General features: G+C 49.6%; 1 protein-coding gene across 2 annotated transcripts in view; it reads left to right on the top strand.

Annotated features, from left to right (window-relative positions):
• The window catches only part of si:ch211-236l14.4 (SITS-binding protein), a 274,084-nt gene that overhangs the window by 43,611 nt on the left and 216,237 nt on the right, over window positions 1-14,236 (top strand). For both annotated transcript variants that reach the window (XM_038807329.1, XM_038807330.1), the window contains exon 2: window positions 3,623-3,794. In XM_038807329.1, coding sequence (XP_038663257.1) covers window positions 3,623-3,794 — 172 coding nt within the window. The remainder of the gene's footprint in view (window positions 1-3,622; window positions 3,795-14,236) is intronic.

Consider the following 14,236-nt stretch of genomic DNA (forward strand, 5'->3'; position numbering starts at 1 on the left):
AAGGGAGTGTCTCAAAATGGAGAAGGGTGACTAGTGGTGTTCCACAGGGATCCGTGCTCGGACCACTGTTGTTTGTGATATACATAAATGATCTGGACGAAGGTATAGGTGGTCTGATTAGCAAGTTTGCAGATGATACTAAGATTGGTGGAGTTGCAGATAGCGAGGGGAACTGTCAGAGAATACAGCAAAATATAGATAGATTGGAGAGTTGGGCAGAGAAATGGCAGATGGAGTTCAATCCAGGCAAATGCGAGGTGATACATTTTGGAAGATCCAATTCAAGAGCGGACTATACGGTCAATGGAAGAGTCCTGGGGAAAATCGATATACAGAGAGATCTGGGAGTTCAGGTCCATTGTACCCTGAAGGTGGCAACGCAGATCAATAGAGTGGTTAAGAAGGCATACAGCATACCTGCCTTCATTGGACAGGGTATTGAGTGCAAGAAGCGGCAGGTCATGTTACAGTTGTATAGGACTTTGGTTAGGCCACATTTGGAATACTGCGTGCAGTTCTGGTCGCCACATTACCAGAAGGATGCTTTAGAGAGGGTACAGAGGATGTTCACCAGGATGTTGCCTGGTATGGAGGGTGCTAGCTATGAAGAAAGGTTGAGTAGATTAGGATTGTTTTCGTTGGAAAGACGGAGGTTGAGGGGGGACCTGATTGAGGTCTACAAAATTATGAGAGGTATGGACAGGGTGAATAGCAACAAGCTTTTTCCAAGAGTGGGGGTGTCAATTGCAAGGGGTCACGGTTTCAAGGTGAGAGGGGGAAAGTTTAAGGGAGATGTGCGTGGAAAGTTTTTTACGCAGAGGGTGGTGGGTGCCTGGAATGCTTTGCCAGCGGAGGTGGTAGAGGCGGGCACGATAGCATAATTTAAGATGCATCTAGACAGACATATGAGCGGGCGGGGAACAGAGGGAAGTAGATCCTTGGAAAATAGACGCCAGGTTTAGATAAAGGATCTGGATCGACGCAGGCTGGGAGGGCCGAAGGACCTGTTCCTGTGCTGTAGTTTTCTTTGTTCTTTGTTCTTACATTCACCTCCCACCATCTGGCCTGGGCTAGCGAAATCCTACTAAGTGTCCTGGCTTGAGACAATTCAGACCTCTTTAACCTGGGGTTACCCCTCTCTCAGGCTCTGTAAAGACTTAATTACCTGCAAATGCTCACATTCAAAGTATTCTCTTGAATCTTTGACTTTGTCTATATATATGTTTCTGGAACATACCACTTCATTCACCTGAGGAAGGAGCAGTGCTCCTAAAGCTAGTGATTTGAAATAAACATGTTGGACTTTAACCTGGTGTTGTAAGACTTCTTACTGTGCTCACCCCAGTCCAACGCCGGCATCTCCACATCATGACCTTATTGAATGCTGGAGCAGACTCAATGGGCCAAATGGCCTACTTCTGCCCCTATGTCCTATGGTCATGCAATACCCATTGCTGCTGTTTCAGTGTTGCCAAAACGCAGCATGCCTACTAAAGACTTTGGAGAGGGAGTTTCTGGGAATTCTGCGTGATTCGGACTGTTGCGATCCAAGAGACAGAGGATTTGTAGATGTGTACCTTGTTGGTGGTAATCATGTACAGTGGGACTTTGGATGGATTACAGATGCTGGTAAATGCAACTTAAGAGCCAAAACAATTGGATGGGAGGCGAGAGATCTTACATAATGGAGGCCGTGTTGGAAAGGCAATGAGATTATACATGGTCCCAGACTTGTGCAGAAAATAATATGAATGCTTGTAACTAAGTGAGGTGTATTTTTGTTGTATCGAGTAAAACCTATCTTTTAATTTGAAATAGCCTTCACCTATTAATTAATGTTTGTATCAAGGTGAGTTTAGTTGGTTTGTTACAGTAAAAGTTTTAAAAAGTGAAATCCTGTCCAGTGATTTTCTTAGCTTCATGGGGATCCCTTTAAAAAAAAAGTTATATCTCTACAAGGATCATAATCACGTACATGGGTGTGAATGTTACGTGAGACCTGGATCAAGCTGCATTTTCTCCTCCAATCAACTTCCCAGCAAACACTAGGTTAAATGAGTAGATATCTTGAGAGGGAGGGTGTACATTAACAGTTGAAGAAGATTCAATGAGTGGGGAGAATACATAATAGTGGAGGTTCTTGTTAGGTTGTGGAAGGTGATTCGCTGTGTGGATTGAAACCACAATAACATGGACTATAAGGGCAGCAGGGTGGCACAGTGGTTAGCATTGCTGCCTACGGCGCTGAGGACCCGGGTTCGAATCCCGGCCCTGGGTCACTGTCCATGTGGAGTTTCCACATTCTCCCCGTGTCTGCGTGGGTTTCACCCCCACAACCCAAAGATGTGCAGGATAGGTAGATTGGCCACTCTAAATTGCCCCTTAATTGGAAAAAATAATTGGGTACTCTAAATTTATTAAAAAAAACATGGACTATGAAAGGGCTGTGGTTGGAGATTAATTAATCACATTACTTTTAATAATTGCATTTTTTTTCAATTCTTATAATTTTCCAGTAGGTAAGGGGCACGATTCTCCGCTCCCCACGTGGCGTGGCAGAATCGCGGGAGGCCCCCCCGACAAAATTCACGCCCCCCTCGCGCTCCCCGAGATTCTCCCCCCCCCCCACTCGGAAGAATCACCGCTCGACGTTTTTCACGGCGAACGGCAGTGATTCTCCGACCCGGATGGGCCGAGCGGCCTGCCGTTCGCGGCCGTTTCACGACGGCAGCAAACATACCTGGTCGCTGCCGTTGTGAAACGGGAGTGAAAAGCCCTTTTGTGGATTGTAGGTGGCCTAGAAAGGAAAGAGCACCACGACTGTGCTCGGGAGGGGACAGGCCCGCGATCGGTGCCCACCGATCGTCGGGCCGGCGTCCAAATCGGACGCACTATTTCCCCTCCGCTGCCCCGCAAGATCAAGCCGCCACGTCTTGCGGGGCGGCTGAGGGGAAAGACGGCAACTGCGCATGCGCGGGTTCGTGCCGTTAGCGTCATGACGTCAGCCGCGCATGCGCGAGTTTGAGCCGGCCAACCTGCGCATGTGCGGCCGACGTCATTAGGCACGCCGGCCGCGTCATTCTCGGCACGACGCCCCCGCGGCCGAGATTTACGGAGCGCCGCTCCTAGCCCCGCCGGGAGGGGAGAATAGGGGGCGAGGAGCGGCCTCCGAGGCCGTCGTGAAACTCGGCCGAGTTCACGACGGCCCTCCCGATTTTTCCCGGGAACGGAGAATTCCGCCCCAAGAAGTTTTGTGGAGAACATTCTATATTCTTCAGGCTCCTCTTAGCACTTTTCAAATTGAAAGATTGTAAATGGGGTCTTGTGGAGTCCAGAATTAGCAGCTATGAATATGAGATAGTCGCTAATAAATCCAATGGAAGATTCAGTAGGAACGTGGAATACACTACCATAAGGAATTTGAGACAAATAACAGGTATGTTTAAGGGAGACCAGATCAGCCCACCGGGAAGAAAGGATTAACAGGTTATACTGATAGGGTGAGATGAAGTAGAATGGAGGAGCATAAGTATCAGCATTGATCCGATAGACTTGTTTCTGCGTTGTAGATGTACAGTAATCTCTGTAATATGTAATGGAATTATCTGTAACTTGTTCACAGGATTGTTTCTCTATGGTAAATGTGTCCTGGTTCGGAGGAGGAAGTATGCATTCACAATACTGGCCTATAAACAATGCTGACATTGACTCCCAGCCATTCATCATCAGCGACCTTCAGGACACCCCCACAGGTTATGGATCTGTGTTAGAGAGGTACTTCCTTGGATCAACAGGTGAGAATGTGGACGTGCTGTGCACTTCATCCAAATCAAACACTTCAAGAAATTTGGGTTTCATTTTAAATCTGAACAGTGGTCACATAGGTCACTGTGATAATTCATGGCCACAAGCAATGTCAGGATGGGGATCGATCACCCTCAATACCATTAAGTGCATTAATCTAAGCTATAACTGAGTTCATCTGAGGGATGGGGTAGACAAGAAATGGGGAAAATGATCACTACTCCAGGTAGAATCTATTCACTCAAAGATCAATGATTTGTGCATTTGTGGAATAATGAAGAGGTTGGTAGACATTAGGGAGAAAAATGACTTGAATTACCCTTGCCATCCTTGTTGAGGGTTCAATGTCCTCGAAAGGAAGTCTTTCAGTTGGACCAGCCTTCGCCATGAATATATTATTGTTGTCCAATCATTTTCTGTGCAACATTTATGGCCAGTGTTGTATATTTATTCACGAGGTCTGTGCACCTATTGATTCACAACCCTACATCTGCCCAATTTCTATTGATTTACAAAAACACTTTGCAGAAGCTTTGGCCTCAGACCTGCTCTGACCTGAGGCTGCTATCATATGACACATTGACATCTTGCCCCTCTGTTTTGAAATTCATGACTCACTGATGATGAATGCATTGATTGAATGTTTACAGTGATAATTTATTCATATTGGATTGGAGTTCAGCCAGTAATTAGTATTTCAGCAATTCAAAGATAGAGGTGAGATTTCTCCAGTCTCAGCCACAGTATAATCTGTGATCTGTTGATGCTGTTGTTGCACCAATAATCTTCCCTTGGAGTTCTGCTCAGACCTCTCTCTACAAACTGTGAAAGAAGACAAAGTGGATGGTTAGAATCCATTAACTTTCTGGAACTTCCCTGTGCTTTGTAAGGACAAAGGTCAGCACAATTTGAGGAAAGGTAATTTATGCATCATGTCCGCTCCTCCTCGTGACAGCATACAACCTCCTATTTGACATTGGAGCCCACCTCCTTTAATCTCTTTTTGCAGGCCCCATCATGGCTTCTACCCACCCATTTAATCTGCTTCCACAGCAATAAGCTAGAATTCCATTGGATAGTTCTTCAAACAAACAAATGTTGTATATTTAGCTTAACCATCTTTGGCGGTAAGGGAGAAGAATATTTGTAGAAATTCTCTTCTGAGATTAAAGTAAGTGAAGTGGAGTCTATTATATGGCAGAGTGTTTACAGGCAGTGCTGATAATGATCTCACCCCAGTGGAAATAATGATCCTATCAATGGACTCCACTTTTTTTCAGGGCAGGAACTTTGGAACAGGAGGAAACCATTCAGTCTCTCGAGCCTTTTCACTGTCCAGTGAGATTGTGGCTGACCTGTACTTTAATTGCACCAAACTAACTGGATTGCATACCTAACTTGAATTTAAAATGATAGAGCTTTCAATGGGAGAACATTCCACACTTTGATCTCTTTTTCATATGAAGAAATATTTTCAAACGTTTCTCCTGAACAGCCTGGCTCTGATTTTAACGTTCGGTCACTTTGCCCTAAACTGCCCATCAGTGCCGTACATTCTCTCTATCTAACCAACCTGTTCCTCTCAAAATCCCATCAACCACAATGAAAACACTCCTGAATCTTGTATATTCCAGGGAACACAAATTTAGATTATGTAATCTCTCGTCATAATCTAACCATTGTAGCCCTGGTAACATTCTGGTGAATGTGCACCGCATTCCTTCCAATGACAATGTATTCTTTCTCGGGTGTAGTGCCCTTTATAGGGCCCAATATTCCAGAAGGGATCCATCAAGGCATTATATAAATTTAGCAGTACTCCTTCCACTTTGTACTCTATACTCTATTCCATTTATCATTTTATTCATTATTTGTATCTGATGGTAGTGTAAATTGGATCCACATCAGTGGACATCCCTTCATGCCAGTGCAAATAATGATGCCATTAATACATTCGATCTTCATGTTCGAATCGATATGGGTTGGAATTCTCCGTTGTTGAGACTAAGGGTGGGATCTTCCGCTCGCCGAAATCGTGAAACGCGATTGGGCTGAGAATAGCTTCCGGCGCCAAAATCGAGGTATAAACGTCGGTTTGACGCCAAATTGGGATGCTCCGGCACCTCGAAAATGGCGTAAATGCATCACTTGTCGTGCGGAGTTAAAGTACAGGAGGCATATCATTAGCGGGCCTGACACCCTGGGTTGGATTCTCAGTTTGGGAGACTAAGTCCTCATGTTGCCATGAAAATGGTGGTGTTTTACGCCAGGTAAACTGGCGCAAAACAGCCACTGATTCCCTGCTGCGGGGAGGGCTAGCAGCCAGGGAGCGTAGACTCCCAGCTCTCATTGCCGAAATGGCCTGGAGCAATGCCAGGTCCGTGGCTGCGCATGTGCTCGCAGGCGGCCTGCAGCGGCCTGCTGTGCTTCATGGGAACCCAGGCCCCGGAACATGGACGCAAAAATAGGTCCCCCCTCCGGCCAGCTCACGTGCCCCGGACTGCCCCCCACAGTGCCCCCACCTCGAATAAAGCCCCCCCCGCCCGCAGATCGGCCCACCCCTGTCTATGGCAATGTGGGACTGAGTCCACCACGTTGAGTTCCGCCGGGTGAGATCACACGTGTCCCACACCGTCGGGAACTCAGCCAGTCGGGGACAGAGCATCGCAGGCCTGAGGCTGTGGATACAGCATATGGTGTACTCCTAGAATACGCCCTTTTCAGGAGGAGGAGCATCGTGAAAGCGGCGCTGCTCCTGATTTTGGCGTCAATCGGAATTTTCTGCCCCGTTGCCGAATGCGATTTTGGCGTCGGGGATCGGAGAATCCAGCCTCCTATTCTCCAGGGGCCTCCAAGATTCACCGCCTCCGATGGGCCGAGTTTCCGACGGTGTGGTTCACTAGTGGTTTCAAAAGTCGCTGACCGCCTCTGACACCTGCGCATAGGCACGGCGAACAGCGGTGCCTGGCGGCCTTCCTCCCGGGCCAGAGTACAGGCTCTCTCCTCCATGGCGTCCAGGAGGATGTCCAGTTCAGCATCCCTGAACCATGGCGCTGCACTCCGTCCAGCCATCTTGTTGACTGAGATGATGTGTGCGGGGAAGGACCGTTTAAGTGCGGCTGCAGTGTGTGAGCCTCATTTGCGCCAATCGCGGACCCGCCAAATCCGGCACCGTTTTGCATAAAGTAGCTGAATCAGTGCAGCTATTGCGCCGTTTTTTCTGTTGTAAAACACTACGGTTCCCATACCGGCATCGGCACTTAGTCTTACAATTGGAGAATTCCGCACTAAGTGTTGACGCCGGGACAGGATTCGTGGACTTGTACAACAGCAAAACTGCCGCCTTGCCTAGACCGATTCAGCGACTGTTGAGGGGTGAGCACAATTGATTCCAATGAGAAATGGTGCCGGATTTGCGATTGATACCCAGGAGACTGACAAGCTGCAGCTGCATATACACATCCGTAACCCTAACACCCCCACCCGGAGGGCAGCCGAGCCCCCACCCTGCACCACATGCCAGCACCTATACCCGCTGCCATGGCCATTGTAGACACTAGCCACCCACGCTCTCGGCTGCATGCGCGAGTCGTCTGATACTGTGCATTTTCTGTGTCGTCCCCCCCCTGCGCAGGAGAAGGCCGCCCATAACCGGTGGGAGTGGAAGGAAAAATACTGGAGTGGAACCCCTGGATCTACGGCCCCTCACCGGAGCAGAGCAGATAGCCCTGGACGAGGTCGGCGGGCCCGAAGAAAGGGCACTCACCCATCCAGGCCCGGTTGCCCCTGAATTAAGCCACCAAAGGTGACCCACGTCACGGGCAGAAATCACAAAGGGCCACCTGCACTCCTGATGTACCATCTGGGGATCCACCTAGATGTAGCGTTAAGTCCAAAATAGTAGACACCAGTTAAATTGACACAGGTGCAAGGCAGTTTAGCGATAGGGGCTAGGACAGATATCTGTAAAAATGTTTTCACATTAAACACCCGTGCACAATGTTACAACTTGTCTCGGTGCTCTGTCAGAATGGTGTGAGGGGTGGGTTGGTCTGGGTTGGCTGCAGAGGGGGCAAGGTTGGAGGGGGGCGGGATTTAGTGGACGTTGTGGGTGGGCTTGGCCCAGGGGGTCAGTTCAGCCAGCGCTCACCGGTGTCCCACTCCCACCCTCCCTCCTACTGTCCGCACCCCAGGGATTCGATGGCACTGTGTGACGGAATGGCTAGCTCGCATGGAGGGATCATCCAGGTGGACGGTGGGAAGTGCTACTGTGAACAGGAGTCAGACGTTGTCAAACTATACAGAGTACCGGAGGTTATTGCAGAGCAGGTTGTAATCATCCTCCTTCCCATGGACTAGACCCTCTGTCGCTGCCATCCCACGGCCCGCATCCCATAGTGAGGCAGGCATATATCACGGAGGAGTTGCAGCTGGGGTGGGGGGGATGGGATGTGGCGTTTGTGCCCTTGGCCAGTCCCCCCCCCCAGTCGGTAAACCTGTAGGTGATCAGAGCGTCCCCTGCATATTGGCCCTGGCGCACAAGTTGTGCGGCCTCCATGCCTGCCCGGACCCCATATCCTGCCCATCCCTAACTTCTACTGCATCCTCCACGTCTGATGAGGACTGGCATTCATCTTCCTCCTCCAGCATGTTGCCCCTCTGCTGCGCGATGTTGTGGACAACACTGCAGGCTGCCACAATACGAGTGACCCTCCCAGCACCATAGTGGAGGGTCCCTCCAAAGCGGTCCAACCACCTGAACCGCATCTTCAGGAAGACAAAGCACAGCATGACCATGCTCTTGGTCGCAGCATAGGCATCATTGTAGCGGGTGCCCATGTCGGTCTGTGGCCTCCGGATAGGAGTCATCAGCCACTGCCGCAACAGATAACCCCTGTCGCCCAGGGGCCAACCCACTAGCTGCGGGCACAGGTTAAAGAGTTTGGGAATGGTCGAATCTGCCTGGATGAAGGTGTCATGCATACTGTCTGGATATTGGGTGCAGACGTGCATGATGCCGCTAAAACGAGGAGCTGCTTTTAAATGTCCCCTCACCACTCACTCCCAGTCAACACACAAGAGTGGCAGTGTACAGACCTGCAACTTGCTTTAGGGATGCTGACCTGGCCAGGCTTCTCAATGCCACCGAGCTGCAAGGGTAAGTTACCACCTCTACTGGCATTATTTATGCCTGCTACCCCTCTGGCTGACCCCTTGCACCCTCCCCACATCCGATCTTCATGCTTGCTCCTTAGAACCCACTGGCACCCACCAACACAACCCCTTCATGTACAGGTTTGGTGCCTACACATGCCACCTGCTGCAGACTCCCTGATCCATCAAGCGTGCGGCTCACAATACCCTTTCTTTCTCCCCGCAGGAGAAGATAGCCCATAATAAGCAGACAAGAGCCAAGATGGGTAGGCGGAGCCCCATGGATTCGGGTCCTTACTCCCTGTGCGGAATGGGCCCTGGAGACCGTGGGGTTGATCGAGGTCAGGGCAGTCAGCGACAATGAGGATGGCCTGCGCCACAAAGGTGAGGATCCACTGCCCCTTCACCCAGATGACCAGCCTCCCCGAACAGGCGCCGGAATGTGCGACTCGGGGCTTTTCACAGTAACTTCATTTGAAGCCTACTTGTGACAATAAGCGATTTTCATTTCATTTCGTTTCAAGTGAGTAGTTCATATCAGACAAAATGATCCTTCTTTCTCACTGACCATACTGTCACCAGCCCCCGAAACCCTACCCCCACTGCGCTTCACCCAAGAGACCACCTCGCAAGAGAGCTCCAAGGAGTCCACCATCGAGGCATCACAGCTATCACCCGCCCCTTCCACTCATGCAGTGATACATACCTCAGTGGGCAACATTAATGGACAGGTATCTGGGGCACAATCTGGCGAACACCACTCAGTTGCTGATCACATCAGGTGGAGGCATCCAGGAACATCCAGACGAGACAGCAGTCGGAGGTCTACTGGATCCCAGGAATCAGCTAGGTGCCAGCCAAATGCCGAGCCTCTGGACAAAGTTCTCCCAGAGCTGATACACAAGATTGGACACAGCCATGAGATTCAGGAGGGGGTGTCAGCGACATTCCAGCGAGTGTATAGCCAATTGGAGGAGTCCCAAAGGCTATGTGCGCGGGAGATAATGCCAACAATGCGTGGCACCCAAGTAAACAATGCTAGGATGGCAACCGCAGTGGAAAGCCTGGAGCACGACATTCACATCTTGAGTGGTGGTGCCCAAGGCATGGCTCAGTCTGTGACAACCATGGCTGAGGGTCTCGACATCATGTCCCAGTCGTTGAGGGAGACACAGGTGAACATTGCTGAGGCACTGCAGAGCATGTGCACCATGGTGCAGACAATAGGGAGCCACCATGACCTGCAGAGCCAGATGACTCAGACCTAAGAAACTCACTCCAGCTCTCCCTCCATCCCATGGAGTTCCCCAAGGCCCTATGGGCACCATCAGGGAGGAGGAAGCACTGAAGGCCAACCTGGGGCCTGCCACCAAAGAGACAATGGCAGTCTCCAGTTCTTCTGAATCCCCTCCTCTTGACAGCGGCGCATCTCAAGATCATTGGGCAGAACAGGATGGCAAGGCACTGTCTGTGACACTGGTAAATCGGCCGGTGCCTTCCGGCTCCAGACTCTCGAGAGGACGTCCGCCAAGGGCATCAAAGGCCACAGTGCGCAGAAAGCAGCAGGCTGCTTCCATCTCTGATGTGCATCCTAGGGACTCACCGAGCAGTAGATCACATAAGATCAAGAAAAGTGAGAAGCACTGAGTGGACACTGAGGGGGTGTGAGAGGCGGTCACTATCTGTAGCTAGGGGGAATAGAACTATTCAAAGCTGTTGCACCTGATACATGTCCAACCTCTGTCAGGATATTTCTGGGTATTGGGGGAAAGGAGGGAAATAGGGTGGAGGGGGAATTTGGGATGAGGGAGGTAAATGTGGCGAGGAGGAAGATTAAGGGTAAAGGAGGAAAATGGGGGGAGGAGGGATGGGAGATTGGGGGAAGGAGGGAAATGGGGGGAAGAAGGGATGGGGAAGGAGAGGTCACACTGCTGGGAGTTTTCTATAGGCCACCTAATAGTTCTAGAGATGTAGAGGAAAGGATGGCGAAGATGATTCTGGAAAAGAGCGAAAGTAACAGGGTAGTTGTTATGGGAGACTTTAACTTTCCTAATATTGACTGGAAAAGATATAGTTCGAGTACATTGGATGGGTCGTTCTTTGTACAATGTGTGCGGGAGGGTTTTCTGACACAATATGTTGACAGGCCAACAAGAGGTGAGGCCACATTGGATTTGGTTTTGGGTAATGAACCAGAGGTAGGTGAACACTTTGGAGACAGTGACCACAATTCGGTGACCTTTACATTAGTGATGGAAAGGGATAAGTATACCCCGCAGGGCAAGAGTTATAGCTGGGGGAAGGGCAATTATGATGCCATTAGACATGACTTAGGATGTGTAGGTTGGAGAAGTAGGCTGCAAGGGTTGGGCACACTGGATATGTGGAGCTTGTTCAAGGAACAGCTATTGCGTGTTCTTGATCAGTACGTACCAGTCAGACAGGGAGGAAAGGGTAGAGCGAGGGAACCGTGGTTTACCAAAGAAGTGGAATCTCTTGTTAAGAGGAAGAAGGAGGCCTATGTGAAGATGAGGCGTGAAGTTTCAGTTGGGGCGCTTGATAGTTACAGGGAAGCGAGGAAGGATCTAAAGAGAGAGCTAAGACGAGCAAGGAGGGGACATGAGAAGTCTTTGGCAGGTAGGATCAAGGAAAACCCAAAAGCTTTCTATAGGTATGTCAGGAATAAAAGAATGACTAGGGTAAGAGTAGGGCCAGTCAAGGACAGTGGTGGGAAGTTGTGTGTGGAGGCTGAGGAGATAAGCAAGATACTAAATGAATACTTTTCATCAGTATTCACTCAGGAAAAAGATAATATTGTGGAGGAGAATGCTGAGACCCAGGCTATTAGAATAGATGGCATTGAGGTGCGTAGAGAAGAAGTGTTGGCAATTCTGGACAAGGTGAAAATAGATAAGTCCCCGGGGCCTGATGGGATTTATCCTAGGATTCTCCGGGAAGCCAGGGAAGAGATTGCTGAGCCTTTGGCTTTGATTTTTAGGTCATCATTGGCTACAGGAATAGTGCCAGAGGACTGGAGGATAGCAAATGTGGTCCCTTTGTTCAAGAAGGGGAGTAGAGATAACCCCGGTAACTATAGGCCGGTGAGCCTCACGTCTGTGGTGGGTAAAGTCTTGGAGAGGATTATAAAAATTATGATTTATAATCATCTAGATAGGAATAATATGATTAGGGATAGTCAGCATGGTTTTGTGAAGGGTAGGTCATGCCTCACAAACCTTATCGAGTTCTTTGAGAAGGTGACTGAACAGGTGGACGAGGGTAGAGCAGTTGATGTGGTGTATATGGATTTCAGTAAAGCGTTTGATAAGGTTCCCCATGGTTGGCTATTGCAGAAAATACGGAGGCTGGGGATTGAGGGTGATTTAGAGATGTGGATCAGAAATTGGCTAGTTGAAAGAAGACAGAAAGTGGTGGTTGATGGGAAATGTTCAGAATGGAGTTCAGTTACGAGTGGCGTACCACAAGGATCTGTTCTGGGGCTGTTGCTGTTTGTCATTTTTATAAATGACCTAGAGGAGGGCGCAGAAGGATGGGTAAGTAAATTTGCAGACGACACTAAAGTCGGTGGAGTTGTAGACAGTGCGGAAGGATGTTGCAGGTTACAGAGGGACATAGATAAGCTGCAGAGCTGGGCTGAGAGGTGGCAAATGGAGTTTAATGTGGAGAACTGTGAGGTGATTCACTTTGGAAAGAATAACAGGAATAAGGAATATTTCGCTAATGGTAAAATTCTTGGTAGTGTGGATGAGCAGAGGGATCTCGGTGTCCATGTACATAGATCCCTGAAAGTTGCCACCCAGGTTGATAGGGTTGTGAAGAAGGCCTATGGTGTGATGGCCTTTATTGGTAGAGGGATTGAGTTCCGGAGCCATGAGGTCATGTTGCAGTTGTACAAAACTCTAGTACGGCCGCATTTGGAGTATTGCGTACAGTTCTGGTCGCCTCATTATAGGAAGGACGTGGAAGCTTTGGAACGGGTGCAGAGGAGATTTACCAGGATGCTGCCTGGTATGGAGGGAAAATCTTATGAGGAAAGGCTGATGGACTTGAGGTTGTTTTCGTTAGAGAGAAGAAGGTTAAGAGGTGACCCAATAGAGGCATACAAAATGATCAGAGGGTTAGATAGGGTGGACAGCGAGAGCCTTCTCCCGCGGATGGAGGTGGCTAGCACGAGGGGACATAGCCTTAAATTGAGGGGTAATAGATATAGGACAGAGGTTAGAGGTGGGTTTTTTACGCAAAGAGTGGTGAGGCCGTGGAATGCCCTACCTGCAACAGTAGTGAACTCGCCAACATTGAGGGCATTTAAAAGTTTATTGGATAAGCATATGGATGATAAGGGCATAGTGTAGGTTAGATGGCCTTTAGTTTTTTCCATGTCGGTGCAACATTGAGGGCCGAAGGGCCTGTACTGCGCTGTATTGTTCTATGTTCTATGAGTAAGCTGATGGACAAAGCCTTGACTTATGAGAAGTGGGCAGGGATGAGGGTTTCCCTGATCTTTCGGGCATGCCAAACTCTTGTTGCCACCTGTCCTCCAGCCCCTGGCCCCTCTTGCTGGTCCGCCTGGGCTTGTCTTCCGTCATCTCCTGGTCCACCTCCTCCTCAAATGAGGCTGTATGCCCCTCCTTCTTCTCCAGTACGTCGCCCTGTTTCTGAGCCAGGATTTGGAGGGCACAGCAGACCACCACAAAGTGGGAGACCCTCTGGGGGCTGTACTGCAGTGCACCACCAGAGAAGTCCAGGCATTGGGACTGCATCTTAAGCAGTCTGATGCACTGCTCAATGACAGCAGGGGTGGCAACTTGGGCCTCATTATATCGGGTCTCAACCTCGGTCACCAGCCTCCACAATTGCATCATCAGCCAGGATCTGAGCGGGTATCCTTTGTCTTCTAAGGGCCAATCCGTGACCTGGGGTGGTACTCGAAGTTGTTGGGGATCTCCGAGTGCCGCAGGGTGTAGCTGACATGAACGCTCCCTGAGAAGCGTGTACACACGTGCATGATCCGGATAGCAGTCGCACATTCAGGGAGTGGAAACTCTTCCTCTTAATGAAGGGCACTCCCTGATGCCCCAGTATGCAGAAGGCGACATGTTTGCCATCAATTACCTCCTGGATCTGGGCATCGCGTTGATGGTGGAAAATCCTGCAACCCGGGCATCTTGGTGGGCCTGGTCCAGCTAAAAGTTGATAAAACATGATGCTTGGGCAGACAGGGCAACCGTAACCTCACGGATGCATTTGTGGGCTGCAT

Source organism: Scyliorhinus canicula, chromosome 9 (assembly GCF_902713615.1).
Source record: "Scyliorhinus canicula chromosome 9, sScyCan1.1, whole genome shotgun sequence".
Classification (NCBI taxonomy): Eukaryota; Metazoa; Chordata; class Chondrichthyes; order Carcharhiniformes; family Scyliorhinidae; genus Scyliorhinus; species Scyliorhinus canicula.